At 48.0% G+C, this 10,822-nt stretch overlaps 1 protein-coding gene across 11 annotated transcripts in view; it reads right to left on the reverse strand.

Moving 5' to 3' along the window:
- Nucleotides 1-7,498, reverse strand: part of PPIP5K1 (diphosphoinositol pentakisphosphate kinase 1) — a 40,127-nt gene extending 32,629 nt beyond the window's left edge. For 8 of the 11 annotated variants that reach the window (XM_027520915.1, XM_027520913.1, XM_027520908.1 and 5 more), the window contains exons 1-5: nucleotides 7,416-7,498; nucleotides 1,737-1,832; nucleotides 1,291-1,465; nucleotides 657-852; nucleotides 117-207 (exon numbers count right to left, since the gene is read on the reverse strand). In XM_027520915.1, coding sequence (XP_027376716.1) covers nucleotides 117-207; nucleotides 657-852; nucleotides 1,291-1,437 — 434 coding nt within the window. In that variant the 5' untranslated portion in view covers nucleotides 1,438-1,465; nucleotides 1,737-1,832; nucleotides 7,416-7,498. Of the gene's footprint in view, nucleotides 1-116; nucleotides 208-455; nucleotides 546-656; nucleotides 853-1,290; nucleotides 1,466-1,736; nucleotides 1,833-5,634; nucleotides 5,729-6,640; nucleotides 6,939-7,415 lie in introns of those variants that run through there. The other 3 variants (XM_027520906.1, XM_027520907.1, XM_027520916.1) reach the window with 3 other exon arrangements.
- Nucleotides 7,499-10,822: the final 3,324 nt, after the last annotated feature.

The raw sequence follows: 10,822 nt of genomic DNA on the forward strand, positions 1-10,822 counted from the left end.
AGGGTTTGGTATAACAATTCGGCATGTTTGTTTGACTCTGCCCCTCCCAGAGTGGGTTCTCTAAAACAGGCGTGATCTCGGGGCTGCCCATCCCCCCAGTCAACAGAAAGCTGTACCTATCCTGGATGTAATACTGCATAGCCAGGTCATTGATAAGAAAAGGGTTTCGAAGCTTGGAGTAAGCAACAGCTTTGTCCAGGGGAAAGCCTGGGATGGAGAGAGGAAATAGAGAGGTGGAAGAAAGAAGGAGAGAAACAGTGAGAAAACAGCAAGAGAAACAGAGAAATGTGTTAAAGCTATTCGTTGCCACTGAGCTCCACAACCCGTCCAACCCAGCACTCATCCTCCTGCCCAACTTCGCAAGTCTAGAAAATCCATCAGGAAAAAAGCAAAACAGAAACTACTTGTAGGGTCCTTCCAGAGACCGATTTTGTCAGAGATCCGAAGAAACTTACAGAGCTTTCCTGAGGTTTGAATATGGGCTTTACACTAACCCCAGCAACTTCTCCAAGATGTAGGAAAAGCAAATCCCTTTGCACTGTTCTCTAGTGTCGGGAAGAGAGGACGACTTCTTTACTATTTGACAGTAAGAGCCTCATTTCCCAGTCCAGCATTCCCAACACCACTCCTTCCCATTTTCCTTCACAGACACCAACCTTTGGAGTGGAAGGAGATGAGGCAGTGGCAGGATGGCCAGTTTTCCACAGGTTCATTGAGGATCACGTCTTCTCCCAGGATGATAACAGTCAGGTAGTCAAACCTGCAGAGTCGCTCTAGGATCTGGGTCATTGGCTTGGACTTGGATTTCTTGGTCATGGCACAGATGCCAACAATGATCTGAGGTTCAGGAGGCTACCAGGAGGAAGTGCCATCAGGAACTTAGGAACTTCTCACCTGAACCGCCTTTAGCAGGGAACACTGCCTCATCATCTCCTTAGGGCAGAGTTTCTTGTCAGGACTTTGGACTTAGGGGGTCAAGGTTGTCTCCTAACTCAGGCCTAGACTGGGGTTCCTGCAGGGATTCCTCCTGCCACAGTGCAATACGTATACTCAGGCAGAAGAGTCAGAGAACCAATAATCATGAGACAACAGGAGGCGGACACAAGCAGAGGGGCTTCAGGGAGCGGCAGTCTAACCAGTCTCCACTGCCCTTCCCTTTCATCAAGAGGGCCTGTTTGTGACAGGGAGTCTAAGCATTTGGGAAGATTGGGAGGAGGTGTCTTAATCCTATGGAATCTCCACTATGGCGGGGGTCCCAACACCAAGTGACATCATGCCCCCTAATCTTACCACTTCATCCTCCTCATCCTCAAGGAGCTCGCTGTCACTCTCTTCTGGCCTCATGCCGAGTCCACGGGTGCCCAGCCCCTCATCTCCAGCTCCGAGGAAGAAGTGGGCTGTGGCACTCTCGCCCTCACTGGCCGGCAGTGACCACATCCCCGCCGGAGCACCCACTCATCCCGCCCTGAAATGGAGGGGATCCCCTTTAGCTCAGAATCCAAGTCCCACAGTAGAGGGTGGGGGTGGGGGATGGGGAATGAGAAAATAAGAGGGAAATACAAGGGGAAACAGGAAACAAAGCTACAGTGACAAGGATCAACAGGGAAGGAGGCACATGGGCTGTGACTGGCAATGACTAAAGATCCCCAAGAGAAAATCAAGGTTTCCCTTTTTTTCCCTGCTCACCCCACCCCCAACCAGGAGCCTGGGATGAGAATTACTGGATTAACCCTTACCGTGCTGGCATGTCCCTGATTCTGCCAGCAAGAAAAATCATTAACTCCAGCAGCAAATGCGAAAGGCAGTTCTTCATGGAGGGCCACTGTTGATTCCTACCATAAGAAAAGAAGGTTAGAATGACATTTCAAGTTCAGATTCACTCGAAATCTTCCCAGCCCTCCTCTACCTCCCAACGGCAAAAAGCAGAGACATCGCTTTGCCCACAAAGATTGGTGAAGTCAAAGCTATGGTTTTTCCAGGAGTCATATATGGATGTGAGAGTCGGACCATAAAGAAAGCTGAGCATCAAAGAATTGATGCTTTTGAATTGTGGTGCTGGAGAAGACTCTTGGGAGTCCCTTGGACTGCAAGGAGATCAAAATAGTCAATCCTAAAGGAAATCAACATTCATTGGAAGGACTGATGCTGAAGCTGAAGCATGCTGAAGCTAAGCTCCAATACGTTGGCCACCTGATGCGAAGAGCTGACTCACTGGAAAAGACCGTGATGCTGGGAAAGACTGAGGGCAGGAGGAGAAGTGGGTGACCGAGGATGAGATGATTGGATGGCATCACCAACTCACTGGATATGAATTTGTGCAATCTCCAGGAGATAGTGAAGGACAGGGAAGCCTGGCATGCTTCAGTCCAGGAGGGGCGTCACAAAGAGTCGGAAATGACTTAGCAACTGAACAACAACAACAATTCAAGAGCAGAGGAATGAGAGAGCTCAGTTGCTTTTGCTCTTCACCTCTATCTTCGTTCCTACCAAGGACTAACTCAAAAAAAACATTGATTGATTGATGAGGGCATTGATTGATATGTTCTAAGCATTGTATAAGAACATTAAAATCCCTTTGCCCTGACTCTCCTTCATCTACTTTACCTTAAAAGAAAGACACCCAATTCCAGAAAATCTGTTCAAGAAAAAAGGTCTAGTGCTATTTGGGAAATTCAGGATACAGGCATCCACACAACAGGCCCCAACCCATTCTCAAACTGAAATTTCAATTTTCTCTCCACCGTCATAGGGTACACAGACACAAGGCTGGTCTAGGCCAAGGTCCTTCATAACAGAAGTTACAATGAGGGAAAAAAAAAAAATCCTACCTAGAGCCATTATCAGTGAGAATTTTTTTTTTTAATAATTTTATTTATCTGTTTTTGGCTGTGTTGGGTCTTCCTTGCTGAGAGGGCTTTTCTCCAGCTGCGGCGAGTGGGGGCTACTCTCTAGTTGCAGTTCGAGGTTCTCATTGCAGAGGCTTTTCTTGTCGTGGAGCATGGGCTCTACGGCGCAAGGGCTTCAGTAGCTGCAGCATGTGGGCTCCGTAAGTGCAGTTCCTGGGCTCTAGAGCACAAGTTCAGTTGTGACAGGCGGGCTTTGTTGCTCCGTGGCTTGTGGGATCTTCCCAGATCAGGGATCGAACCCGTGTCTCCTGCATTGGCAGGCAGATTCTTTGCCACTGAGCCACCTGGGAAGCTCTGGTAATATCTTAAGAGTTAAAATTGAATTAGAACAACCTGGAAGGTCCACTTTTGTACACATATAGAAGTAGTGGTTCTTAACTAACTGTGATTATACTGTGCAATAAACAATTGTCAGGAGACACTTTTGGTTATCACAACTCGGCAGGTGCTATTGGCATCTACTGAGTAGAGGCCAAGGATGCTGCTGAAAATTCTAAAAGGCATAGCATATACCTCCACAACAAAGAATTGTCCAGTCCAAAATGTGAGTGGTGCCGGGGCTGAGAAACTCCCTGTAGGGAAATTTTCCCACGTAAGAAGACATGTACAAGAATATTCATAACCTACTGTTGGTAAGGGTAAAACCTAAGAACAATTCAGATGTCAAAAGTTAAAGAATGATAAATATAATGTAGTATACACAAATGGTTGACTAATAGCAATTATTAAAAATGAATCAAGGGCAGGGTTCCCTGGTGGTCTAGGGTTAAGAATCCATCTGCCAAAGCAGGAGACTTGGGTTCTATCCCTAACCCAGGAAGACCCCACGTGACTCTGAGCAGCTGAGCCTGTGGGCCACAACTATTGAGCCTGTGCTCTCGAGTCTGGGAACCGCAACTACTGAGCCCATGGGCCACAACTGCTGAAGCCCGTGTGCTGTAGAAGCTGTGCTCTGCAACAAGAGAAGCCGCCACACTGCAACTAGAGACAAGCTCCCACTCCCCACAACTAGAGAAAAGCAAAGAAAACCCGCACTGCCTCCCCACAAAAAAAGAGAGAATTGGGGGATAAATTAGGAGCTTTAAGATTAAGATATACACACTGCTGCTGCTATGCTGCTAAGTCACTTCAGTCGTGTCCGACTCTGTGCGACCCCACAGACGGCAGCCCACCAGGCTCCGCCGTCCCTGGGATTCTCCAGGCAAGAACACTGGAGTGGGTTGCCATTTCCTTCTCCAATGCATGAAAGTGAAAAGTGAAAGTGAAATCACTCAGTCGTGTCTGAGTCTTAGCGACCCCATGGACTGCAGCCTACCAGGCTCCTCCGTCCATGGGATTTTCCAAGCAAGAGCACTGGAGTGGGGTGCCACTGCCTTCTCCATACACACTACTATATATAAAATAACTAAACAACAAGGACCAACTGCATAGTACAGGGAACTATACTCAATATCTTGTAATAATCTATAATGAAGGGACTTTCCTGGTGAGTCAGTGCCTAAGACTCTGCTCACAATGCAAGTAGCCCAGGACTGATCCCTGATCAGGGAACTAGATCCCACATGCCACAACTAAAGATTCAGAGTGCTGCAACTAAGACCTGGTGCAGCCAAAAATCAAACAAACAAATAAAAAAACCTATAATGGAAAAGAATCTGAAAAAGTATATATATATATATATGTGTGTGTGCATATATATATGGATATATATATATATGGATATATATATATGGATCATTTTGGTGTACACCTGAAATTAACACAACATTGTAAATTATCCTTCAATTTTTAAAAAATGAATCAAAGCTATATAAAACATGAATAGCTTCCAAATGCAAACTGCAGAAATATACATGAAGGACAATTCTACTTGTACAAATAAAAATACTACAAATGTTTATGACTGCATACATAATTAGATACATCTGTTAACACTAAATCGTGGGAATAGAAGTACCTGTTATTCTTTTCTCCCAAAATGAAACTGAGTCATATCATCAATTTTCTACGTTCTGCAAAAGTTCTCAGAAATACTGACCAATGGATCTAATGAAAGCCACAAACTCCGTTAAGTAAATGGAATGATTTAGTCTTACAGACTTGTACAGTAGTCCTCAATAATTCCTTTCTGTATTTTTATTTTAAATCCTTACCCTTCACGTGAACTCTGAAGCTTTGATTAGAAAGCCACAGCTAATCTTTATACAGATCCTGACCTTTCTAGTCTTCACCACCTGCTTTTCTCTGTTGTTCCACCACCAGACAACGCTCTCCTTAGACTTAACATTTCCAGTTGTGCACCGCAGGTCTTAAACATACACACCCCTCCTGATTACAGGCTATTTCTTTGAATTCCATTCTAGTGACCTGACCCAGTTTCCATGACTTGTGACATTCTCAAGGTCCCTGTACAGTTTAAGCAAGCCGAAGTTTGTGGCAGGCTTTATCCTTTCTCCGAAGCAGGAGCTTTTTCTATGTCTAAGATTCCTAACCCTTCACACTTTCTGCCACTAAGCCCTTCCTGGTTTGCTACTGAATGTACACTATCACATTCTTGAAGTTCTATTTTAACTCTCTAACAGGAGATGGTAATAGAATAGCAAAGGAAAATGTGTTCACAAATGTGGAGCTGAAGGAACATGAAAGGTCTAAATTCATAGTTAACAAAGCAGAAATAGAAGCCTGACAGAAATAGCCATGAAATAAGCCAGGATTTATTTAGATGTACCTCTGGGAGAAGCTGGGCTTTAACGCGGTGTTCCAACAGCCACAGCCGGTTTCTGTGCTCTTCTCCCCTTCCTCCTCTCTCTTTCCTAATACTTTGTTGCAAAAGAAAACTTCAGACCCTACACTCAGCTAAAGGGCAAGTCTTACTGGGGCAATGTGGAAGGGAGAGAGGGAGGGAGGGAGGAGACAGTAGGTAAGGACAGGGAGGGGCAGGGGCACAATCTCCTCAGGAACATCTATGTCAAACTGGATCTAGAGAAGGGATGTGTTTTCCCTGGTGGCTCAGATGTTGAAGAACCTGCCTGCAACACAGAAGACCCAGGTTTGAAGAGAGGGGATAGAAGGGAGGGTTCTGTGCCATGCTTAGTCGCTTCTGACTTTGTGACCCTATGGACTGTAGCCCGCCAAGCTCCTCCATCCCTGGAATTCTCCAGGCAAGAATACAGGAGGGGATACCCCATCCCTTCTCCAGGGGAATCTTCCTGCATTGCAGGCAGATTCTTTACCCACTGAACTACCAGGGAAGCCCAGAAGGGAGGGTAGGTGGTTTAGTCCCTAAGTTGTGTCCGACTGTTTGTGACCCCATGGACTGTAGCCTGCCAGGCTCCTCTGTCCAAGGGATTTCCCAGGCAAGAATACTGGAGTGGGTTGCCATTTCCTTCTCCAGAGGATTTTCCCGACCCAGGAATCAAACCCAGGTCTCCTGCATTGTGAGCAGATTCTTTACTGACTGAGGGAGGGTAAACTGTGTTAATTTCTTTCTCCCTTAGAATTTAGGGCTGCTTGCCTAGTCCTCTAATTTCTTTAACCACCATGCACTTGTTGCAGGGCCCCATTAGTGGTGAAAGAGAAACGTCAGTACAGAGTCCAGGCAGAAATCTTTCCAACACAGTTAAAACTCCTCAGACCATCAACACTGCCTTCTTCAACAGTGGACCCCTTAGTTCCTACTTGATACAGGTTTTGTTTGTTTGTTTTGGATGCAGACTTGAATGATTCATACATACCCTTTTTCTGCCACCGATGAAATGTGCTGATGCCCTTGTTCTCTGTATCAACTCCCTCATATCGCTTTCTTTTTCCTACTTGCTAAAATGACTCTTCCTTGACTCCCTGAACTACCGCTCTCTCCTCCTTCACTGATCAACTGATCCAATGAACAATCCGACTAACCCTCTCCCTCACTGCCTCCCCAACCTTAGGTAGTCGTTCAAACCCCGATGAGTCACCGCACTTGGTAACAAATTTACTTGGAACCCTCAGTGCTTTCCACCCCCCACCTCCACAGGCTGTCTGTGGGCCACTCTCCCCACGCGCCCTCCCTCCAGGGTCACCTCCCTCCTCTCTCCAACAATCCCCTTCCTCCAGCCGGCTCTCCGGTCCGACTCCACTCCCACCTCGCCTCACGCGGACCTGCCCACTCTGACCCTCTCCCCTGCAGACGCCCTGGCTCGGCAGGACCCCTCTTCCTCACGCAGACCTCACGCGCCCATCTCTTCTCTCGCGGACCCCCCTCCTCCGCGCTCTCCTCACTCCGCTCCCGGTCCCGATTACCACCGCCCATCCTGACTCCTCTAGCCTTTGCCCGCCCCCGCCTTCCCCGCCTCACTCTCCCTTCGCTGACATTGAGGCCTCTCGGCTGCCTCCCTTCCCAGAGCGGCCCCCCGGCCACTACCAACCAGGGCCCTCAGCACCAACGGAGCCCACTCCACCCAAGCCCACCCCCTCAGATACCGCCCCCAGCCCCCAGCCACTCCCCCACCGCCCCGGGCCCTCACTCACCCGCCTCCCCGCGCTCGCGCAGCCGAACCTGCCGGCAGCGACACCTGACAGCGGCCCAATCAAAGCGCAACTTCTCTTCGGTGCCACCAATCAGCGGAGGGCGCGCACCGGCTGCGGAGTCAGGCTGCGTTGGCCGGCGCTTCTGCGCGGAGGCGGGTGGCCTCTAGTGGCTCTAGGGAGGAAGTGCAACCTGACGTTCTTTCTCCGATTTCTAACTGCGTCGCCACAGTCCATACGCTTGATCTCTTAGAGACTTTCCAGTGAGATGAAGTGAGGGGTGGGGGGAGCAAGATGCAGAGAAAAAGGCAGAGTCTGTTGCCATTGCACCTCCTTGAGGACAAAACCAGGTCTTCTGTTTGTCTTGTAAAATAAAACGGGATATGATACATGTGGTGGTGGTCGTTGTTCAGTCGCCCAGTCGTGTCCAACTCTTTGTGACCCCATGGACTGCAGCATGCCAGGTCTCCCTGTCCCTCACCATCTCCTGGAGTTTGTCCAAGTTCATGTCCATTGCATCGGTGATGCCCTCCAGCCATCTCATTCTCTGATGCCCTCTTCTCCTTCTGCCTTCAGTTTTCCCCCAAATCAGGGACTTCTTCAGTGAGTTGTCTGTTAGCATCAGATGACCAAAATACTGGAGCTCCAGCTTCAGCATCAGTCCTTCCCGTGAATATTCAGGGTTGATCTCCCTTAAGATTGACTGGTTTGATCGCCTTACTGTCCAAGGGACTTTCAGGAGTCCTCCAGCACCACAGTTCAAAGGCATCGACTCTTTGGTATTCTGCCTTCTTTATGGTCCAGCTGTCACAACCACATGTGACCACTGGGAAGACCATAGCCTTAACTATACAGACTTTTGTCAGCAGAGTAATGTCTCTGATTTTCAACACACTAGGGATCCAATAAATGTACATTGCAAATGTTAACAGAAGAGTGAAAGTGGTTCTGGAGACAAAAAACAGAGACAAACAAATCAGAAATTTGACAGATGGAAGAGAGACTTAAAAGGAGACAATAAAATGGACAGACTCCTGTGCAGCCTTGGACAAGTCAGTGAATTTCCCTCAGCCTCTCTTTTCTCACTTGTGAGAGAGTAGGACTGGAAACTCTAACTCACAGGGTACTGATTATTTGAAAGCCTTTTGCATGTGTTTGTATTGTTATCTTTGCATCCTCACTCAGGTTTCCCTGGTCAAGACAATTCCAAGTTCTTTTACAAAGCAAGTTTGTGTGCCGGAAGCTCTGTGAGGCCAAACTGAAAGGCCAGAGATTGGAACAGAGAAAGTTTTATTGCAAGGCCAAGCAAAGAGAACAGGTGACACATGCCCCCAAACCCCAAATGCTTCGAAGGTTTTCGGGGAAAAGGTTTTATAGGCAAAATTCCGGGTGAGGGCTGCAGGTATGTTACTTTCCTCTGATTGGTGAGTGGTGAGGTAATAGGGCAGTGCTCCAGGAATCTGTTATTCAGCCTGAAGTTACCGTCTTCCACCTGGGGGCGGGGTTGGGAGGTGGCTTGTGTGTGTACTCGGTCACTCAGTTGTGTCCAATTCTTTGCAACCCCATGGACTGTAGCCCACCAGGCTCCTCTGTCCATGGGATTTTCCTGGCACGAATACCGGAATAGGTTGCCATTTCCTCCTCCAGGAGATCTTCTCAACCAGGGAAAATCAAACCCATGTCTCCAGCATTGGCAGGCAGATTCACTGAGTCCAGTGTAATCAACTTGCCACTAGGTAACTGGCAAGGGAGGAGGCTTTGTTCCTGTAGAACTAAGCATATTGTTATGTATATTCCTTTAGGAGGAACCAGGATCCTACTTTAACTGCTGCACTATAGTTTATATATATATAATTTTTTAAAATGTATTTGGCTGTTCTGGGTCGTCACTGCTATGTGGGCTGTTCTCTAGTTGTGGCCAGCAGGGGTTACCCTCTAGTTGCAGTGTGCAGGCTTCTCATTGCGGTGGCCTCTCTTGCTGGGTCACCAGGGAATGGTGGCTCAGCAGTAAAGAATCCAATGAGGGTTTGATCCCTGGGTCGGGAAGATGCCCTAGAGGAGGAAATGGCAACCCACTCCAGTATTCTTTCCTGAGAAATCCCACGGACAAAGGAGCCTGACAGGTTACAGGTTACATGGGGTTGTATCTAAGGGTCAGATATGACTTAGGGACTAAACCCCCACCCCTACCACCTCTTGCTGCAGAGCACAGGCTCTAGAGCAGAGGGCTTCAGTAGTTGCAGCTCCTGGGTTTAGTTGTCCCGCAGCATGTGGAATCTTCCCAGACCAGGGATCTTCCACCTGGGGGATGGGACCTTCCACCCATGTCTCCTGCATTGGCAGGCAGGTTCTTTACCACTGAACCACCAGGGAAGCCCCTGTGAAACAGAAGGGAAGGAGGCAGGGCACAACCTTTAAAGAATGACATAGCCTGAGGTCACAACATAAACTGATTTCAGTATGAAGTGAAGTCGCTCAGTCAGGTCTGACTCTTTGCGACCCTGTGGACTGTAGCCCTCCAAGCTCCTCAGTCCATGGGATTCTACAGGCAAGGATACTGGAGTGGGTTGCCATTTCCTTCTCCAGGGGATCTTCCCAACCCAGGGATCGAACCCAGGTTTCCCGTATTGCAGGCAGACGTTTAACCTCTGAGCCACGAGGGAAGCCTTGATCTTCAGTATACACTCCCTCCTAGTAACACATCAGCAAGCTAAATGACACACCCAGAGGTTCCATGACAGTTCCAAGGTCAACCATCAAAGATCAAAAGTGGGTGGTAGCCCAATGACTGGAAATCTCCACCCCTTCCCCCCAAATAGTTGGAATAATCCTCACATTCATTAGCCTTTGAAATTACCCAGCCCATAAAAGCTAACCAGGGGGGCTGTCCCCTGGTGGCTCAGATGGTAAAGAATCAGCCTGCAGTGCAGGAGACCTGGGTTCGATCCCTGGGTTGGGAAGATCACCTGGAGAAGGGAATGGCTATCCACTCCAGTATTCTTGCCTGGAGAATTCCATGGACAAAGGATCCTGGCAGGCTGCAGTCCAAGGAGTCGCAAAGAGTCGACACAACTGAGCAACTAACACTTAAAAGCTAATCACACTACATTTTGAGGCTTCACTTGCCCTCTTCTGAAGGCCCACACTCAGTGGACTGTGTTTCTCTCTGAATAAATCCACTTCTTATCACTTTGTCTCTCGTTGAATTCTTTCTGTGATAAGATATCAAGAACCTGAGCCTCATTAAGTGCTGAAACCAGTTCTGTGACTTCAGTTGGAAGACCATTGGCTGGGTTTGTGTCCCAGCCATGTGGGTTCAAGTCCCAGACTGGCTTTTGGCTAAGTTTGAGTCCTGGTACATGAGTTCAAGTCCCAATTTGAGGTAAACTGTTTCACCTGCACTATAGTTT

The sequence above is a fragment of the Bos indicus x Bos taurus genome, chromosome 21 (genome assembly GCF_003369695.1).
Source record: "Bos indicus x Bos taurus breed Angus x Brahman F1 hybrid chromosome 21, Bos_hybrid_MaternalHap_v2.0, whole genome shotgun sequence".
Lineage (NCBI taxonomy): Eukaryota > Metazoa > Chordata > Mammalia > Artiodactyla > Bovidae > Bos > Bos indicus x Bos taurus.